The 20,287-nt window shown below is 56.7% G+C and overlaps 7 protein-coding genes across 7 annotated transcripts; 1 reads left to right on the forward strand and 6 right to left on the reverse strand.

The window, feature by feature from the left end:
* Positions 1-800: 800 nt before the first annotated feature.
* E0L32_006371 (uncharacterized protein) lies at positions 801-1,067 on the reverse strand (the record flags this gene model as incomplete). The annotated part of the gene is made up of 1 exon (XM_031140996.1): positions 801-1,067. One exon carries the CDS (start codon positions 1,065-1,067, stop codon positions 801-803), a length of 267 nt encoding a protein of 88 aa, XP_030994882.1.
* Positions 1,068-1,856: 789 nt separating this feature from the next.
* Positions 1,857-3,360, reverse strand: E0L32_006372 (uncharacterized protein; the record flags this gene model as incomplete). The annotated part of the gene is made up of 4 exons (XM_031140997.1): positions 1,857-2,819; positions 2,884-3,071; positions 3,141-3,164; positions 3,240-3,360. The coding sequence occupies 4 exons, from the start codon at positions 3,358-3,360 to the stop codon at positions 1,857-1,859; spliced, it is 1,296 nt and encodes a 431-aa protein (XP_030994883.1).
* A 2,417-nt stretch (positions 3,361-5,777) lies between these two features.
* On the reverse strand, positions 5,778-7,511 carry E0L32_006373 (uncharacterized protein; the record flags this gene model as incomplete). The annotated part of the gene is made up of 1 exon (XM_031140998.1): positions 5,778-7,511. The coding sequence occupies one exon, from the start codon at positions 7,509-7,511 to the stop codon at positions 5,778-5,780; it is 1,734 nt and encodes a 577-aa protein (XP_030994884.1).
* A 1,931-nt stretch (positions 7,512-9,442) lies between these two features.
* E0L32_006374 (uncharacterized protein) lies at positions 9,443-10,608 on the reverse strand (the record flags this gene model as incomplete). Its single annotated transcript, XM_031140999.1, has 2 exons — positions 9,443-10,069; positions 10,141-10,608. The coding sequence occupies 2 exons, from the start codon at positions 10,606-10,608 to the stop codon at positions 9,443-9,445; spliced, it is 1,095 nt and encodes a 364-aa protein (XP_030994885.1).
* Positions 10,609-11,396: 788 nt separating this feature from the next.
* E0L32_006375 (uncharacterized protein) lies at positions 11,397-13,124 on the reverse strand (the record flags this gene model as incomplete). The annotated part of the gene is made up of 7 exons (XM_031141000.1): positions 11,397-11,751; positions 11,817-11,892; positions 11,954-12,021; positions 12,083-12,128; positions 12,186-12,857; positions 12,943-13,060; positions 13,122-13,124. 7 exons carry the CDS (start codon positions 13,122-13,124, stop codon positions 11,397-11,399), a joined length of 1,338 nt encoding a protein of 445 aa, XP_030994886.1.
* Positions 13,125-13,653: 529 nt separating this feature from the next.
* On the forward strand, positions 13,654-15,052 carry E0L32_006376 (uncharacterized protein; the record flags this gene model as incomplete). Its single annotated transcript, XM_031141002.1, has 3 exons — positions 13,654-13,835; positions 13,900-13,982; positions 14,046-15,052. The coding sequence occupies 3 exons, from the start codon at positions 13,654-13,656 to the stop codon at positions 15,050-15,052; spliced, it is 1,272 nt and encodes a 423-aa protein (XP_030994887.1).
* A 621-nt stretch (positions 15,053-15,673) lies between these two features.
* E0L32_006377 (uncharacterized protein) lies at positions 15,674-20,197 on the reverse strand (the record flags this gene model as incomplete). Its single annotated transcript, XM_031141003.1, has 1 exon — positions 15,674-20,197. The coding sequence occupies one exon, from the start codon at positions 20,195-20,197 to the stop codon at positions 15,674-15,676; it is 4,524 nt and encodes a 1,507-aa protein (XP_030994888.1).
* Positions 20,198-20,287: the final 90 nt, after the last annotated feature.

Below are 20,287 nucleotides of genomic sequence, written 5' to 3' on the forward strand. Positions count from 1 at the left end.
ACTCATCCGAGCTGTATGATGTTCGCCTGACTGTGAAGCTACATGTAGTAACACGATAATTCCGAGGTCACGAATGTGCAAGTATCCTGCCTGGCAGTTCCGAAGATAGTAAACGTCATACTTGGGGGCCAATTTCAACGGAGGGCATATCCATGTCAATGCATCTCGACTGAACCATGGATTGCAAATCATTGCGACGCACGGTGAATGTACGTGCCATTGCCGTTGGTTCCTTCGTAAAACTTGGTCGATTGCCTGGGCCTTGATATCTAGTTGCTTCCCAGTGAGCGGTATGTCCCGGTCTTGGTGCCCGATTAGGAGCCCGGGAGAGGTCACCTCCGGCCGAGAATGCGTGAGCGTGCGCCAGGGAAGCTCCTAGGACAAAAAAACACGAGGTGAACCCAGGGCAACGTAGCATCATCTCTCCCAGAACATCTGTGCACTGCTTCGAAACCGCATGTTTCCGCATGTTTCCTCAGCCACCCGGATCCGCAGCGAGAAGGCAAACATTTCTGGACGATCCTTCGTCGTCATGTCCGGGGGGCATTGTTTCCAGAAATACGAGAAACAGTCTTCGAGAGTCTCAGGAGTGGAGTGTGTTCACCCCAGGCAAGCCACGGAGCAGCATGATCTGTGTCCTGGTGTCAACATGTGAGCGGAGTTGAGGCAAAACAAGCAAAGGAAACATATGCTCACATGGGCCTCCCGAGATGTTTGTATGCACTTCACTTCGTCTGCTTTGGCAAGCAAATCCCTCAAGGTCAAAGCCCAGCTGCTATTGACTCTGGACCTTGTTCGATTTACTTTGCTGGCTGGGAGGTCTTGGTAATGGATGCCATACCAGTGGCAGCAGCAACGGCAAAGCGGCCGGTGTAGTCGACCGCGGTGACGATGTAGAACAGAGACGTGGGCACAATGCTGAGATAGGCGACGTAGGTGAGAAAGGCCCTGTCAGGCCCAAACACCGTCTCTAGGAAACCGAAAATGACTATGCCGACGATGAAACAATAAGGTATGGCGAGGAAGTAGGGCATAGGTGTGAACGAGACTGGCGTAGGTGAGGTCATTGTGCTTAGGTGTGGTGAGCAAGGCTTGCCGAGTTGCATTGACGAAGCACGCTTCCCAGGATTGATAGAATAAAATCTGGCAAAAGTGTACATCGGCAGGCAGCCCCGTCTCTTTTGATGTTTGACAGATCAATTTTGAGCCATATTGTCAAGTCTTGAATGAGGAAGGCACATGTGGCCTGGGCACTTTGGATAAGGAAGGTGGAAGGGAAGGCAGCGGCTGGGCATCGTGGCGGGAGCGGGCCATAAGCAAGTCCCCCCAGGTTTACACCCAGAGAGATCGGTCATTGGAAGGAGCTAGTAAGAAATGCGCCTCTGCCAAGGAAACAAGTCGCATTTTCATCCCTTAGCATTAATATCAATGCTAGCGCTAAGATTGGTCGGTTGCGAGTTGCGTAGGGACTTACGACGCCTCGGTCGAGACGAGGCCCCAGCCACGATGACAAGCGTTTCTTCTATCTACTTGCCGAACCATGATGCCAAAAAAACCCAACAACACGAATACCTTCCGTCAATGAAAAGTACATCCCCTCCCAAGGAGCGCCCAAGACAACAAACGCCGTATACAATGCCTTGCCTCTCTACCATAGGGTATCGTATGCTTCAATCCTCCATCTCATCGCAGTGGGGTATGCGAGACATAAAACGTAAAACACATGCCGTGACGCATTAAAGATATGCAAGCCGCTCCTTCAAGATGCCAGAAAAAGGGCACAGGAGCAAGACTCAAAAGATTATAGTCACAAAGGCAGAATTTGCCAAGGAGCTCTGCAGAGCAATGCAAGTGGCTTACAGCCACAGGGTGAATATGAGCATGACGGCTGCCAGGCCCGCGCCCATGCCCGTGACCTCCTTGTTGATGGAGCCCAGGTTAGGCTTCTTGGTCTCGGTCGGCGAGGCTGAAGAGGTCGACCCTGAAGCAGGGTCCACAGTCGGAGTGGGCGTGTAAGAACCCTTGAAGGTCTCGCCCAGGGTCGGCAGAGCCACATTGCCATTCACAAGCCAGCCGCTGGCGGTGGAGGACGGGCAGGAGCGAGTCGAGACGGACGAGGGGTTGTAATTGGAGCTGGCCACGCCCGAGGGTGTAATCTTGGCCCACTGAGACTTGAGGTTGGTGAAGTCCGGGCTGACCGGGGTGGGCTCGCCAGCGCGAGTGAAGCCGCCCTTGATGTTGCTGCCGGTCGCGGTGGGGTCGGCAGGAGGGCCGTACGAGATCAGTCCATAGTGATTCGCCTCCTCAATCCACTCGTAGATTATGGAGCCGCTCCAGTCGTTGACCATGGGCTTGGAGAAGATGGCCTGCTGGTCGTCGAACAGGCGAGGGCCGGGGACGTTACAACCCGTCTCGGAGAAGAAGATGGGGACTGGGAAATCCTTGGCCATCGCCTGGAGATTCGTGTAGCCCGAAGTCTCGTAGGTCGAAGGGTCGCACCATTCGTACGAGTTTAGGGAGAAGAAGTCAATGTTCTGGGAGGCATTACCACCGCAGGTGAGATAGTCCTGGAGCATAGGCCGCAGCTCGGCGATATCGGCAGCTGAATAGCCGATGGGCACCTTGCGATATCCCTTGGAGTCTCGGTGCGCCTTCATGTCGCGGGCAGCTGCCTTGATATAGGGGGCGGCGTTGGACTGATTGTTAATCGCGATGATCTCATTGCCGACAAAGAAGCCCAGGGTGTTGTTGTATTTGACGAAGACATCCAGGACCTCGGCATAGCGGTCATGCTGCGTCTGGTTCCACCAAGGGTCATTCTAGCGACGAGAGTCAGTATGGCTGCCTGAGGGGGAGATCCGGTAGTGGGTTCGTTTGACTGACAGGAAGGATGTAGGTGTCAAAGGTGTCCAGATCGATCAGGGTGTAGATGCCTGCATCATCGAAGGCCTTCATGCACCCGTCATGATTGGCTTTGGCGTCGACATGGTAGATACGGATGCAATTGGCGCCAAGCTCCTTCATGAGCTTGGCATCTCGTGAGCACTGCTCAGTATCCACGAGAGGGTCATCTGCGGATCAAGTCAGATAAAGCTTGCCAATCGGGCAGGAAAGAGCTTGAATTGACGTCGTAGACGTACCTTCGGTCAATTGGTATGCAATGCCTAGGAACGCGGGGGATTAGTACCGTTGATGCTCTGAGACATGCTCCCGCCCAGATGGGCTCTGCCGCAGCGTACCTTTCATAAAGAACTGGTTTCCCTTGCTGTCGAAGAACTTGTTACCGACCGCCGTGATCGCAGAGAGCGCGGCATTAACAGCAGCTGCACTGGCGATGGCGCAGGCAATTGAAGCTTTCATTGTGCTTGATTGGCCGAGGACCGGGTGTAGTTGCGCGGCCGGAGCTGATAGCAATTTTTTTTCTCTCTCCTGTCCGTGCTAGCAGAATAGAAAGAGTCGCAATGAAGGCTCGAGCAGAAACACAGAAGACAGCAACAAAGCGAGTGTCAAGCGGCGCTGCAACCAGACTCGTATGATTCTTCTCGCGTCGCGAAAGGCGCGTGGTCGAGAGATCGGAGGTCGTTGCTCGAACGATATTAAGCCAAGCCCTGAGAGAGGATGAAGCGAGAGTGGTGGTGGTAGCACAACAACACACCAGACGACAACAATTCACCTGGGAACAACCTGACGCCGGGCCCAACGAGGAATATATCCAGACCCCAACTTCAAGCAGATGGCAAAAACGAAGGACGAGAATCCTCTCTCCCAGGAGCAAAAGAGCGCAGATCGTGGGGAAGGGGAACGAGGCAAGCCACAGACAAGACAAGGGCGAGGGAGCAAAGGTCGAGCCAAGACAGGAAGATAGCTAGGATCAAACGCTAGCTTGGGATGTTTTGGGGGCGATCCCTGCTGTCAAACCTGTTTTCCAGGTTGGCAGACTGGCCAAACATGGCTCTCGGCAGGTCGCAGGGCGGTGGAGCACGAACCAGGCGCCACATGTGCATTCAGTTGATGGGATGGCTTTGGGTCTGCCCGCGATCGGTGATGAGCGCCCGGCGAGGAAATGGCTCGAGGAGCTGGAGCAGAAGCTCCCAAGTGGCTCGAGTGGCTTCCCGTCGTGCCGGACAAAGAAATTGGCCCCCCCTTGGACTGGCAGGACTGGAGCTGCGGCTCCCCACCATCTGCACGTTTCGGCCGCTAATTCTGCTTCTAGCCTCTGCACTAGCTGCATCGCGTTGCACAGTTCCTGCGCCGCGTCATCCTTAGCTACAAAATTGGAAGTATGAGGTGTGTCCTAATCTGTGCTGTGGTCTGTTGGTTGGTGGTGTGCGCCAGCCCGAGCTGCCCAGTCGTGGCTCACTATTTCGCTTTTCCGTAGTGGAATCTCGACAGAAAAACAAAAAGTTGGCAAGAACAATGAAGCTTCACCATCCATGCATGTTCGATCTATCAAAGACAAAGAGTGCGGGGGTTCAATTGAGAAGGAAGATGCCATCTGCCAAACGCGAATCGAGATTGGACGTCCGCTGATCACCCCCTGTTCGCGTAATCTTAACTGACAAGTTCGATACCTGGTATCGTGAGGGGTCATGAGCGAATGATGGGAAGGCCTGTGCTGTGCCGTTGGCATTGAATTGCTGCCAGGTTGCCAACGACTGCCCACAGACACCGCTCATCATTTTTTCCCCCCTATTGTTCCATTTTCCCGGTTCTAGTCGAGTTGGCCGCTTCTTTCGGCTGCTCGTTTCCGGATCATTCGCCCTGGGGAGCACACCGTGGCCGGGTGTTTCATTTCATCTCAGGTGGAGGAGATGTCACTAGACGACAAAAGTGCTGAACATGGGGACTAAAAGACAAATGGACCACCGTGGGCCACTTTGGCGGATCATTCCCCTTGTCTCTCTGTCCGGCCGGCCTGGCGACCACGAGCCCATGCTTCAGGTTGACTGCAGTGTGACGTTTTGTGTACAATGCGACCGCTCGGTCTAACTTGGGGGCGGGTTTTAGTTGATGTCGATCACTTCAACGGCGTCGGTTTCACTGTTGGAATTTAGACTTCCGCTAGACTGCAGATACTCAACGACTATCCGTGAACACTGTGTAAATATCGAATCTTGAAAGTAAAAATGGCTTCAAATACATACGTCAAATACACTATGCCTCTCAAGAGTCGTTGGCATGGGTTCCTCCTACAAACACCACAAACACCATCATGAGGAGTCGGGTCGAGTCTTTTGCGGAAGGTGTAAAAGAAAGCTGCATTGAATTTTCGTCATCCCGACAAGCTGATGACGCAATGTCTCGAGAATCTCCAAGCAACCTCACGGCATCTCGGCACCACCGACCGGGCTCACAACAAGCAAGCCACAAAGCTGCTCTTTACGTGTACCAAACTCTTGACTCTTGGATTTTCCTTCAACCCAAGCCAAGGCCGAGCAATCGCATTTCCTTGAAGATCAAAGACGAGAAAGGGTAATACCAAGACAGATAATGACCACCCAAACCCGAAAAAACATATCCCTGGGGTGCGCCCGCACTCATGAAATCATTCAACCAACATATCCCAAGCGCCCCCCCCCGCCGCCCAACTCCAATCAAATGCCTAAAACCCATTCATCATTCCTTGGCAGCATCGTCACATCGCGAAGACGATCTGACTGGCCTTCTCCGCTCTCGCTGTCAAACTGTTTCAAAACGGCCGTGTGTCAGACTACACATACCCATGGCGATAGCATGAAAAGGAAAAAAAAAACAGCGTCATAGCCCGTGGAAAAAAACTAACCTGCCACGCCCATATACATGGAACTCCGCCACGTCCCCCTCGCCCGGCCGCCGCCCTGGCTCGAGTCCGTGCCCCCGGACATGTTGCTCGCCCTGCCCGCCCGGCTGTGCTCGCTGCTGCGATGGGACGACGCGCTCGACCACCCGGCCACGGACATGGCGTCGGGCGACGAGGCCACCTGCTGGTGGTGGTGGTGGTGTGGGCCCTCAAAGTTGAACCCCCAGCTGCTGTACTGGTGGACGCAGTGCGGCTCGGCCACGCCGCAGGTCCCCGTGAGGACGTCGTACATGCGCATCTGCACCTCGTGGGCCGTGGGCCGCTCGGCCGGGTGCGCGGCCAGCATGCGCTCCACCATCTGCAGCACCGGCGGCACGCCGCTCAGGAAGATGTCGCCGTCCTTCTTCTTGCGCTGCGACACGGCGTCCTCGGCCAGCTCCGCCATCCACGTCTCCACCTGGCCCAGGTTCCGGTGGAAGGACGCGTCCGGCGGCGCCCCTCCCCTGCCCGGGGTCTTGTGCTTGGCGGAGCGGTGGGCGGCAAACGACCGTGACGACCGCTTGACCAGGAAGCCGACCAGCTCGAGGATGACGCAGCCGAGGGAGAAGATGTCGGCGGCCTGGGCGTTCAGGCAGGGGCTGGTGGCCGGCGCCGTGGCGATGGTGGGACTGCGCACCCCCGACTCGCGGCGGCTGATGGAGAAGACGTAGTCGCTCGCCGGTTGTTTTGGCGACTGAAGACCGTTCTGGCGACTACGTCCGTCTTTTGAACCCGTCGATGGTCGAGATCCCTGCTCTGGAGCGGCGTAGACGTATGACTCCTGATCGAACGAAGACTTCTCCGTGGACCCGGTTAGTAGTTCGGAGCCTAACTTCGTGAACCCCGAGTAGAATATGTGATTGTCTTCGGTGATCAGAATCGTCGACGGCCTGATGTTCCCGTGAGACAGCCCTTTGCTGTGGAGGAACGCCAGAGTGTCGACGAGGCAGTGGATCCAGTCCATGATCAGATATCTCCTGAGCTGCTTCTCCAGGCTCTTGACACTTGCCGGCGTGCTTGCCAGGAATGATTTTAGGCTAAGGGCACCAACGGGGGTGAAGAGGACGTATCCTTGACTCCGGTGAATGTAAGACGCCCAGTACGACACCAAGTGGTCGTTCTCGATGGTCCTGATACTCTCAATCTCGTCCTGGAAATCCTCAGAGGACAGACCGTGCTCGGGTCCAAGCCGAATATGCCTACGGCAGAATATCCTGCCGGGCTCGTTGGGAAGCATCACCTTGTCTGCGGACTGAGTCGGCAGCAGTTTCTGCCTCGCGCCTGGGACTTCGATGGGGACGATGTCCATGTCATGGTAGTTGATATGGGTGCCCTTGCGCAGCGGCTTGAGGATGTAGTGAAACTGGCGAAAGTAAAATAACCTCCTGAGCGAGTCGTCCTTGGAAAAGCGCGGGGTCAAGCGCTCGACCTGCTCCGGGTTGATGGGCAGGTCGGTGTCGTCCCACGAGTTGTCAATCATGCCAAAGATCTGCTCCGTCATCTCGAGGTCGACGAGGATGAGGAATATCCTCCTGGCCTTCTGCTCGATCCATTCCCAGTAGGTGTCGTTTGTCAGGCCATCGCCGAACCCGGGCGTGGAGTCCAGCTGCTCGACCTCGCGGGCCTTGAGATGGGAGCACACATAGCTGCGAGTGACAGTCGCCTCGATGCGCGCGTCGTCCCACCAGGCCATGTTGCATTCGGGGGTGATGCCTGGATGTGTAAGTCAGGGAAGTCAGGGTGTCCAAGTTTGTGTGCGTAAGAGTCTCGTCAAGCGTTGGCAAGGCGCATCTTGATGGGACGGCGCACTGGTGGGGGGGGGATATGTTTCCTCTGTGAAGCGGAGTCGTCTTGTCGATATGCGAAAGGGGAAAAAAAGGCAAGATTATCCAGGCAGGCAGAAGTCGGGCCAGTCACACAGGCACACGGGCACACACCAGACACACACAAAAGATACACACACACCTACACGCGTAATGCAACCAAATGAAATGAAATGAAGACAGGTTGGAGGGCATGAAGAGAAGTCTGGTATAACCCCTCACCAACTGCATGCGATCCCAGGCTGACTAACCCCAGTCCAATCCTTCCCTCGCTTAGTCCCCCAACTCTGGACGCCCAGGCTGGAAGGGAGGGAGGGAGGGAGGGAGGAGGAGGGCCAGGACGGGACGAGTGCAGGCAGACGGGCAGAGACGGGCATACGGACGTACGTACCTCTTCGACCTGGGGGCGGATCATCACAGATGTGTTACCGAGGAGTCGGGTCGATAGAGTGAAAGTGAACGCACGCACGGATTCGTCCCGCCCCGACGTGCTCAGAGATTAGGGGGTCGCATACCCGTTTCAACGGCTGACTCGTCCGGGTGGTGGACCGTCGAGAGACAAGAGGTGCGAGCCATGTAACCACCTTAGCTACCTTGGCGAGGAGAAGTAGCGAGAGAGCGAAGATGCGCCTCTTTTCCCTGCCTTTCTCTTGCTCCCTGCCCTGCCCTGCTTATCGGACGGCAAAGGAATAAGCAGGGATGGCGAGGTTGCGCATGGGGCCACATGTGTGCTACCCAGGCGTGTGCCAGGCGAGAAAGACCAAAATGCTTCTTCCCCCAGAGTTATGTGGTGGAGTGCCGCCATGATTGGGCGGCGCCCCCGCGGACCGAGATAAGGGCAGGGCCGTCCATTTGCTACGGCGCTTCACACGCCAAAAACGTCCAAGACATCAACGAACTAGTTGCCTAGGTAGTCGACTACTTGCATCGCCAGATCCCTGCAGCATGTGAGAGCCGACGCGATAGACTCAAGGTAGTTTTCCCTGGGCGCCTTGTCTGTGTGCCGGACCCCCATCCTACGCCTACGTAGGTTGTGTGGCGTGGTGTGATGATGGTTCCATGGAAGATGACCTAACTACCTACGAGGCGGGTGCACACGCGACACAATGGCTTGCATGTACGAAGTCGATATGTTGCCCCGTGGGCAGACAGGCGGCTTACTCGGCACAGGTTCGTGCTACCGTGCGGGAAGAGTATGTGCGGGACCATTACTCAGATAAGAAGCTGAACAAAGAGTTGTGCATTTCTGGCTAGTACAAGTGGAAGAGCAGCAGGTCAGATGTGAGATGGAGCCTCGTCACTTTCTCGGCCTTTTGATATATGCGCGCCTTGTGGGGTTTCTCTGATATCAATCTTCAACGGAATACGTCGGTTTTGCTATCTTGCCTACATTAGTCTGAGCAATATCTCCATCATTCGACATTGCGTGGCGTTTTGACAGCTTGGCCAGAAAATATCATGTGAAGAAGTGTTGGGAAGCGGAGGTCCTTGGTCCTGACACATATCTTTCGAAGAGCTGAGTATTTCGTGTCCAGATGATCTGTCTGATGTACCATCGGGGGTGTGTATGCCTATTCTCAGAATAGTATGTTCCACAGCATTAGAGCACACGGCAGAATAGTCCACCATCAGTAGCCATTAAGTTGCGTCTATTATGGTCATGCTCATATATCTACACAAGTAGATACCTTGGTTGTCTAGGTACTTTCTTTCTTCGGCCCGCCCCTTGTTCGGTGTGTCCCGTCCCGTGGCTGCCAGCAGCCACCCGCCGCTCACCGAGACCCTGCCTCCAGCCCCTTCTTCAATGCACCGCCGCCCCGTTCTTCTCGCTCAGCTCCGCGGTGGCGGCGGCGCCCTGCCTGCCCACAAACGTCGACATGGCCGTGTCGACGCCCGCCAGCTTGCGCACGATGATCTGCACGCCCACCGGCAGCACGTTGTACCACGCCATCCACCGCGCGTACAGCGGCATGCCGATGTGCTCCGCGTTGCCGTTGTCGATGGCGAAGATGACCTCGCGCGCCACCTCGACCGGCTCCACCACGGGCGCCAGGAAGCTGTTGGGCGTCTGCACGCCGTAGAAGAGCGGCGTGCTGAGCTGGCCGGGGGTGACGAGCACGGTGCGGATGTCCGGGTGCTCCGCGCGCAGCTCCGCCGTCAGCGACTTGTGCAGCGCGATGAGGCCCGCCTTGGCGGCCGCGTAGTCGCTCAGCCGGGCGGCGCCCACCTCGCCGATCACGCTCGAGACCGTCACGACGGTGCCGCCCCGGCCGGCGCGGATCATGGGCGGCAGGAAGGTCCTGAGGGCGTAGAAGCTCGAGAGGAGGTTGGTGGACAGGCTGCGGTCGATGTCGTCAAAGTCGAGGTCGACGAGCTTCTTCCCGACAACGATCGCGGCGTTGTTGATGATGACGGTCGGCGTGCCGAGCTGTCGACGAGTAGCAGATTAGCTTTTGGTTCTCGAACTAGCAACGTGATAAATGTGCGCCGTAGACTTACCTCCTCCTCGATCTTCTTCGCCGCCGCAGCGAGCTGCTTCCGGTCCGAAACATCGCACTTGTAGTACGAGACGCCTCTCGCCTCGCCATTCTCCATCTCCTTGACGTCGAGGACGGCGACCGAGGCGCCGCGCATGCCGTAGACCTCGGCGATGAGCAGCCCGAGCCCGCTCGACCCGCCCGTGATGACAATGACCTCCTCGCTCATGTCGACCTCGCGCGGGATGCCAAAGGCGATGCGCTTATTGACAGCGCTCGCCGTCCAGCACACGGTGATGAACGTGGCATAGGCCATGGCCACGCGCATCGGCATCGCGTCCCAGTGCATATGCTCCGCGCGAAGGCAGAGGACGGCCACCCAGGCCACGAAGGGATGCAGGAACGTCACATAGAGCACCTTGAGGAAGAGGTCTATGGATAGGGGCGCAAACCACGACTCCCGCTGAGGAGGCCGGCGGAAACCGTCCATCGTGGGATATTTGTGTCTTGGTCGAGGGGTGAACGAAGGACAGGTAAGCTTGCCCGGAAGACGGAACCAGAACGCCAATTCCTGGGCTGCTCTAGAGAAGATTAAATATGTGTAGGTGCGAATGAATGAATGACAGAGCAATTCGTCTGACAGGAAGTAGAGAATTAGATTGTATCAAAGAAAAAGTACCAATTCTCCGATCACGACCGGAGCTGGGAAGATCAAGCGAGGGAGAGCTGTGGTGTCAAGGAGCTTTTGAAACTTCAGGCCCAAGCGCCGGACCCCTCGTTCGTTTCAATCCAACTTTGAGCTCCAGCTTGAGGCAGCTCGTGCCGCTCCGGCCCCTGATTTTACCTGGCATGTGCCTGAACCTGAGCCTTGTCCAGTGCGCCATGGTGCCCCGCCATCTCCACTAAATAAGGCTACAGAGTCTAGCCGAGCACGCTGAGATCTACCAAAACCAGCCTCACAACACGACTGACGCCATGGCTTGGATGTGGTGGTAAGAAGGAAATTTCTCACGAATGTTTAGGGGGCCCGTTCGGCGCTTGATTGGAACTTCGATGTAGCGCGGCACCGGTACATTAGACTATGGTTGAAGTCTAGAAGCAATGCTTTCTTCCACTTCCGCAAATCAAGCCTCCAACTTGGGGTATAAGAAGCTACCTGAAGTACTTACAAAGGGCACAACAACTTTTCCTGCCTTTCCATCCCTTTCCCAAACGCCGATGCAATGCATACAAAACGGTAAACAATAGCCTGCAGAGCTGTGGCGCAAGGCCACGAGACTACTTTTGCTTGGCCAGAACCATCTTCTCTCTCTCGCTCTCCCGCTTCTCGAATTGCTTCTTGGAGTGCTTGCGAATGTTCTCCTCGCGTCGCTTGATCGCCTTCAGCTCCTCCGACTTGATCTCTCCAGCCTTCTTCACAACCTTGGGCAGATGCCTGTGGCGCTTGATGCGGCGCACTTCCGGCATGTGGCCATATCTATCCACGAGGGCCTCGTTGTACTCGCGGGCTTGCCGCTGTCTAGTGGACACCACGCCTTCTCGCTTGCTAGCGTTGGCTCTCCAGAGCCTGATGTTGCCGTCGTCTGATCCAGACAGGACATATTTACTGTCAGGTGTGAATGTTACAGAGAACCTAATGGCACATGTCAGCATTCAAGGATAAGAGAATGATCCGCCACGGACTCCGGGAAGACTTACACTCTCTGCTGTCGTTTTGTGTGGTACATATCTCGGGAGTGACCCTGGTCACGCTTCCATAGTCGGATTGTCCGATCTTGAAGTTTGATGTTAGCCTTTTCCAACCGCAGGTTCTGACAAAGTGCAAGTCTGCTCACCGTAGCTACCGCTGACAAGCTCCTCTCCAGTCGGAGAAAACTGCACAGACATTGCTGCGGCAACGTGACTTTGAAATGTTAGCTTTTCGCAAGAATGTAGGTATCGGGAAGAGTGAGTATGTGTCTTACCCCTTCAGCACATTTAACGCACGATCCATCTTGCGCATGTCGAATACTACAAGATCATCATCAGCTCTCAGTGTCGCCACAGAAGAGGCATCAAGCTACTCACAGTAGATGTTATGATCTTCGTTAGCCACGGCAAAGTTCATGGCCTCCATGGGGTTCCAGGCAATCTGGTTCGAGGCAAAGTTCAGCACCGTCCTGTGCAGAGGCATCGATGTCCGCAGATCGAAGAGGACGATGGACCGGTCGACGGCGGTAGAGGCCAGGATGCTCTGTTCAACCTGGTTGAAGGCGACATTGGTGATCGTGTCCGTCGACGAGGGCCATTGAAGCACTTCAGGGGCGGCAGTGTGGCGCTCTAGATCGTAGATGGATACGACATTCGAGGAAGCGGCGAACGAGTTCTTGGATCGGTGATGGCTGATGCTGGTGAAGGCGTTGGTGCCCAGCCAGGTTGATAGAGGTGCTGAGTTATTCTCTGTCTGATATGGCGAGAACAGATGAATCTTGCGATCCGTACCGCAAGACAAGAGCTTTTGGTCCCTCGTCCAGCAGATCCTGGGGATGTTCTCGTGTGCGTGATTCACCTGCCAGACCTGCTCCCTCGAAGTGAGATCCCACACCTTCAGACTTCCATCGCCGGCGCTGCTTGCAAATCGTTGGAGAGAGTTCGGGTCCGAGACGATGTTGTAGACACCATCGCTATGGCCATTGCCGAGCTGCGCAATGAAGGGCGCAGCAAACATGCGCTCAAGCTTGACGGCATTGAGAGCTCGGGCTACGGAGAAGCCGGTCAGCAACACTGAGCAACAATATAGGGCGGCAAGAATAATCCTGGATGTGAGTCTGAGGGCAGGTCTTACTGTATTCTCTGGCTCTCTCAAAAGGATGGATGGCGGGGTCTACATTTCGAGGTTGCTTGGGAGCCGTCGACCCGGGCGGCTGGTAAGCAGATACAGATCTGCTCAACGCTTTGATTTTCTAAGATACGGACGGGTTAGAGGAGGTATCAGAGACTGAGAGACAAGGTACGGTATCTCACCATGTTGACAATGTGTCCGTGAGGTTCAAGGTCACGACTGCAGGGTGTTTTCGAAGAGGCGATCAACCAGTCTTGCCTACCAAAATTTCGATGGAGGTTTGCCCACCAGGATCCCAAATGTTGGGCTTATCGATAAGGTCTTTGATGGCGATAAGAGTGGCCCAGATTTTCGCTGTGCAGTTTTGCACGGACCACCTCAGCGCACCAGAACCAAGTGGAGTGGATCAAGCTCTCTTGCCTTACCTAATGCACCGCTTCGCGTTCACTGGTTACCTGGAGCTTCCCTGAGGAAGAGGCTGGAACATTATCACAAGAACGTCAACTCTCACTGTCTTGCTCTATCAACACCAACCAACCGCGATATCGAGAAGAACCGTCACATTGACGATCGCCAGACTATTCATCTTAGTAGCCCTCACGACTTGACTGAACGGCACGGATCGCGAGCCGGCTACATTTGAGACAACCTAAAGCTCATCGTCATCCAACCCAACAGCCTCGCCTCCCGAGCAGATAGAGACCAGGAGAGACAATGGCAGCTGGGGAATCGCAGAGGGTGCAGGAGGCACAAAAGATCGCCAAGGCCAATCCTCAGCAAGCAGAGTCCATCTACAAGGAGATCATCTCCAAGCCCCCCTCTGTCACCTCCGATGCAGCGGTTCGCGAGTACGAGACGGCGTTGGTCAGCCTAGGAGAGCTGTACCGGGATCAGAAGTAGGTTCATCTGGCAATTGGATCTGCCACCAACAAGGCCACAGACTAACATGCTGCGTATAAGGAACACAAACGAGCTGGTAGAGCTGGTGACCAAGAGCCGGACGGTCCTCTCATCATTCGCAAAGGCAAAGACGGCCAAGCTCGGTAAGGACTTGTCGCTAGATCATCGAGTGATGCAGTAACTGACCTTGTACTCTCCCTCCCTAGTCCGTCAGCTCCTTGACCTCTTCGAAGACATCCCCAACTCGATAGAAATCCAAATCTCCGTCACCAAGTCATGTATAGAATGGGCCACCTCTGAGCGACGAGGCTTCCTCCGCCAGAACCTCGAGACCCGCCTCGTGACGCTCTACATGGCCAAGCAGTCCTACTACGAGGCCCTCACCCTCATCAACGGGCTCCTGCGCGAGCTCAAGCGCCTCGACGACAAGCTCGTGCTCGTCGAGGTCCAGCTGCTCGAGTCGCGGGTGTACCACGCGCTCGGCAACATCCCCAAGGCCCGCGCCGCCCTCACCAGCGCCCGCACCTCGGCCGCGTCGGTCTACACGCCGCCCCTGCTGCAGGCCAACCTCGACATGCAGTCGGGCATGCTGCACGCCGAGGACAAGGACTTCAACACGGCCTTTAGCTACTTCATCGAGGCCCTCGACGGCTACCACTCGCAGGACGAGCCGCAAAAGGCCACGGCGGCCCTGCAGTACATGCTGCTCTGCAAGATCATGCTCAACCTCGTCGACGACGTCAACCAGCTCATGACGTCCAAGCAGGCCGTCAAGTACGCGGGCCAGTCCCTCGAGGCCATGAAGGCCATCGCCCGCGCCCACTCGAACCGCTCCCTCGAGGAGTACGAGCGCGCCCTCGCCGCCTACAAGTACGAGCTCGGCTCCGACGCCTTTGTCCGTAACCACCTGCGCCGCCTCTACGACGCCATGCTCGAGCAGAACCTCATCAAGGTCATCGAGCCCTTCTCGCGCGTCGAGATCGACCACATCGCCAAGATGGTCGGCCTCGACACCCAGCAGGTCGAGCGCAAGCTGTCCCAGATGATCCTCGACAAGGTCATCATCGGCGTCCTCGACCAGGGCGCCGGCTGTCTCATCATCTACGACGAGACGCACCGCGACGAGTCCTACGACGCCGCCCTCGCGACCATTGAGAAGCTGAGCAACGTCGTCGACCTGCTCTACACCAACCAGGCCTCGATGCTGGAGTGATGTTACTGTGGTGGATTGTAGGATGGCGGAAGGTCACATAGGGGATGCATACGGTGCAACAGTATGGAGCACCTTTGCTCAACTTGTACTAATAGACTTTAGAGAGAGCAGAGACAAAGAGCGAGAGGTGGAGATGCATGGGCGAGGTCGCAGCTCGCGCTTTTTTGATGCAAATACACATGGTAGCATATCAGACGTATCAATTCGGAAAAGGATATCTGGCGAATGAAGGCATGAAACCATCGTATCGATCGAGAACGCAAAAGACCTCCTGAAGGCCATTAACACTGACTGAACTGGGGTATATCGTAAACCTTTCTCGATCCTGCTTCCCTTATCAAAAACACCGTTCGACCCAGATGCAGGTGAACGAATCGACAGACCAGGTGAAGAAAGGGAGAAAGCGTTTTTTCGCTCTCCCGCTGATGCATCCCAGTGACCAGAAACCGAAAACCAGTGTGAAAACCTCCCCTACCCCAACATAAATGCTGCCGTCCGAACCCAGACATGACAATTTAGTACAGCGAAAGGAAAAAGAAGAAAATCCGCACCAGACACTCCCCCTGCGACAATCCATCCCTCATAAAGCTCATAACAAAACCCACAACACCATTACCAAAATCAAACAACAACCTCGGCCCTCCGCCGAGGCACAAGCCCAAGCCTCCTCCTCTCCTCCCCAACGATGAGCGCAAAAAGCCTCTTGGCCAGCACGTTCTCGTCCCATGCACACGACGCCGCAGCCGATCCGCCGTCGCCGAGCTCCGCGGCAAAGGCATCGACGACGTCGAGGTGCCACTGCTCGAGCGTCATCGTCTCGCCCTGCGCGGCGACCTGCTTGCCCAGCAGCGCCGAGGACCGGCGCCTCGACGGCGGCGCCGCGGCCGCCCGGTGCTGCAGCTGGAAGTTGAGCGGGCCCGCGCGCCGCCGCTCCTGCAGCAGCTCGTCGAGGCGCACCCAGTGCCCGCGGGACCAGGTCGTGTGCGACAGCGGCGGCGAGGCCTGGCGGCCTGCGGCGGCAGTGGGTCCGCCGCTGCTGCCCGCCACCACCGACTTCGGCGTGCCGGCGAGCAGGGACGAGGTGAAGCTCATGCTCTTGTTTGCCGCCATGGCCTGCTGCTTTTTGCCGGTGGCTGGGCTCGGCGCGTTCTCCTTGTCGGCCTCCTCGTCATTGGTGACGGTGGCACCAAGAGTAGAAGCAGCAGACTGCGGCGGGAGGTTGCTCCGAGGCTGGCTGGCCGTCGAGGCGCTGAAGTTCTGGCCCCACGAGGCGAGCCCGCTGCTCTGTACGTTACGATCGGCCCGGACCTGGGCCTGGGCCAGCGGCGACAGAGTGCTGCTCGTGAACTCGACGACACGGCCGGGCGTCTTGGGCTTGAGTGGTGAGCGCAGGCACGACTTGGTTGGCGACGCCGTCTTCTCCGGCAGGGGCTTGAGATCAGGTGTGTCAAAAGACGAGTCGTGATCCGGCCTGGGAGCAAAGTTGAGTGACTTCTTCCCACCGGCAAGCAAGCTCGGCCCCGTTCGTTTGGCGGGTGACTTGAAAAGAGACCCGCCTGATCTGCCAAGTCGAGGGGTGAAGTTCTGCTTTTGGGCAACATGCATAAAGGAGGAGCGATCAGGGGTAGAAGGAGGGACCGGCGTTGGCTCCTTCTGGACCTCATCCGCATCAATAGCTTCGTCTTCTGGCTCTAGAGGTTCACCAAGGGAGAAGAGGTCAGCACTCTTTGGACCGCTGGGCTGGAAGCTCTGGGCCAACACGGAAGAGCGAAGCTGGCTCTGTGCCGCCGGCTTCTGAGCCGCGCTCTGCATCCTGTCACGGAACTGAAAGCGCTTCTGTGGCAGCGAGGGTGTCGGCTGAATGGGTTGCGGTGATGGCTCCTCTGTCTCCTCTTCTCTCTGCGGCACCGAGGGGACGATTGGCTGTTGCATCGTTGGAGGCTGCATCTTGGGTAGCACTGCGGGCGACGAGAAGAAGGAGGACAGGTCCACCTTGCTTGTCTTCGGAGCGGTCTCCTGTGGTGCATTTTGTGCCTCTTTGCTGCTTTGGGCAGATAGCATAGAGTACTCTTCGGTTCTCGAAGGCTCCTCATTGGCAGAAGCGACTGCATCTCGAGCAACTTCATCATTGTACTGGAATCGCCTGCTGTTCTGCCTCCAAGGGCTCGGGAGCTTGCTCCGTCGAGGTGGGTTGATGATTGCATGGCGCGACTCTGATAATCTGGAGGAATCTTGCGTCGACCGTTGTGCCTCAACTGCCCAAATGTCCCAGTCGTCATCGCCCGCTTGGGACGGAGCAGCAGGTGAGAAATGCTGCATCTCGACGTCTTCGTCCTGGCCCATCGGCTGATCCATGGATCCTTTCGTCGCAAATCGGCTCGAAATGGAATCTCTTCCATCCCCGGCCATGCTCAGATTTCGTGGTGGGCTGTTGTTCACCTCCCACTGCATCTCATCGTCGCTAGGAGGATGCACTCTGGTTGAGCTGAGGGTGTTAGCCGCGAAGACGGGTTGCTTGAGAGGTGAATCCGAGAACATAGCCTCGGACTCTACAACTGGCTCTGCCAGTCGTTCCTCGGACTCTGAATCAGCAGATTCTTCCGGGGCTGCTGTGCTAGCCATGCGTGGAGAAAAGACCTGAGCGCTCTGCACGACGAGATTCTTCAGCTGGCTCAAGGGAGCAAAAGCTTTGGACCATGACCTATCCGACTGCGGAACAGAGGGCGGCGGTGGCTGGGTAGGAGTCGGCGCAGTCACCTTGGGAGTTGAGACAGGCGCAGTTGCCTCCCGCTGCATCGGTGCTGGAGATGGTGTAGGCCTTCCAACCGAGCTTCGGAAGGGGCTCCCAAGCAGACTCTCCCTATCCTTAGGTGATGGTGGATCCGAAGTAACACTCTGCAGTGCTCGTCCAGCACGAACGATGGGCGAGAGTGCCGGGCGTGAGCTACTTGACGGAAGCGAAGGACTCTCGGCCCTGTTGTCAACTACAAACATTGGCGGCGGCGGCAACTGCGGAGAAGAGGCGAGTCTTGGCGGTGTAGCGGAGGAGTTTTGCCTCGAGTGATGTGTAGAACTCCAACCGCTGAGCTGCTGTTGGGGAGCATCGGGTGCTGGAGGAGATGATCTGCTCGGGGAGCCTCCCATCAGCCCGGCTTGGCTCATCTTCTCCTGGAACATGCTATGCACGCTTTCGATAGGAGACGGAGTCTCGTCTGGAGTCAACAGCCTATTTGACTCGGATTCCAGCTGATTTGCGGAGCTAGCGATAGAACCGCGACGGGAAGCAGATCGGGAAGGACTCTCCTCTTGCACCTCTGCCTCTTCCACTTCGCCCCCGGGTAACATGTCGACATCATCCTCAGAGTGATCCGCTGCAGGTAGCATGTCATTATCATATTCTTGTTCGTCCTCCTGCTCCTCCTGCTCCTCCTCCATTTCGAAGTGATGAGAGACCGCCGGCCTTCGGGGAGTTGCGGCTTCCAGAACAGCTTCAGGGATCTCCGAGAAAGAATCCTCGTACATGCTGTGATCTTCGATGGCACGCTTCGAGGTATCGGCCCTCGGCGTGCGTTCAGGAGAGTCAGCCATTTGAGGTTGTTGTGGGCTGGACGGGGCATCGCTTTTTTGAAGTGCCTTGAGGGCCACCTGCCGGCTGAGAGGCTGTGGGCGATTCCTCCGAGGGCTCTTAGTCCACATTTGCGGCGAAGACGGCTGGGAGAAGAGGGGTCCATCGCTCTGATGGGATGTAGCATCAACTTGAGGTGAGTCTTTAGGTGGAGATGAAGAGGCGGGGATCTCTTGGTCGGTCGAAGGCAGGACCAGACTTCTTCCTTCATTTTGACTCTGATCATGTCGCAATGACTCGAGTGTTCTGCTGACAATGAGACTTGTCACCTCGCCCATCTCAGGCAAGGCCGCCTCGTGCATGCTAGAATTGGCATGGAATGATTGCATGGTGTCAAAAGAGATCATGCTAAAGTCTTCGCCATTGACGATGGTGTCCTGTCCACCCACGCTAGGTGCGATGCCCTCGCTGATGACTGATTCGGCCTCGCTACGATGATCCATGTCCATCATGGCCTCCGGGGCGCCATCGGATTCTGAACGTGCACGGCCAGGTGAGCTTGACCGTGTTTGGGATCGTGTTGATCGCGTTGACCTTGTTGACCGTGCTGAGCGGGGTACGGAGCGCTCAAAGGAAGCAGATGTGTCGGCTTGTCCTCGGTTCGAGTATTGCCGTCGAATGGAGGGCTCTGGAACGTTGATAAGCCACATGTCGTCGTCATCACCGCCGCCGCCCTCCGCTGCATCGCCGGCATCAAAATTGTCCTCGGTGGCATCGGGAGCTTGGATGGCGACTCCTGGATCACTCGCGAGAACCCGGTCGTCTAGTGGGCTCGCTGGAGCGTCATCGATGGACGAGACCGAGGGGTCGCTAACAATTATCGTCGTCTCCGTGGCGTCGTATTCCTGTTCTGCAATGACTTCGGCCTCCTCTGGTGCAAGCGCTTTTCGTGGACGTCCACGTTTCCTGGGTTGAGAATCGGGCGCGGACTTTGGTTCCTTCGCCTTTGCCGGCGTGGCAGACTTCTTCTTGGGTGTCTTCTTCACCCGAGGAGCCTTTGGCGTAGCTTGGTCGCTAGCTAGACTGATCTCCGACGCCGTGTCTTCTGACGCGAGCCTCGCCCTACGAGTCTGTCTCGGAGTGCCTTTGATAGGAGTCCCTGCTCGCTTGCGCGTACCCGGCGTCGGGGTCCCTGATCTCCGAGGCCGTCCTCGTTTTCGCGGCGTCGCTGCGCCTTCATCGTCCGTCAACCCCTTGAGGGGTACTGAGGTTGTGGTTGTCATCTCTCTCCTGCGGATGCCGGATCGTGGGGTGGGCGAGGCAGCAAACAGCCGGCGGCTGACGCCGTTCTCCTTGTCGGAACCGTCAGCCTCGACGGTGACGAGGATCTTTTGCGGGGAGCGCTCGTCGCCGACGTCCAATTCAAAAGTGCGCTTGCGGGGCGATTGCGACAGCGACGCGAAGCGCTGGGTGCGCTGGCTCCGTGTTATGCGCCTCGTGTAGGGCGCTGTCGAGCTCGGGACCACTGACTCTATCAGCGGATCCGGGGAGGACATCAGGTCCATTTCGGCGGACGACATGATGGCAGCTTTGACGGGGAGGCATCCAGTGTTATGGAGCACGATTGCGACGGTGTTGTTTCGCAGAATTGGCCAAAATATGTCAATCTC

This window comes from Thyridium curvatum (genome assembly GCF_004353045.1).
Source record: "Thyridium curvatum strain D216 chromosome Unknown NODE_36_length_377547_cov_81.061009, whole genome shotgun sequence".
Taxonomy (NCBI): domain Eukaryota; kingdom Fungi; phylum Ascomycota; class Sordariomycetes; order Thyridiales; family Thyridiaceae; genus Thyridium; species Thyridium curvatum.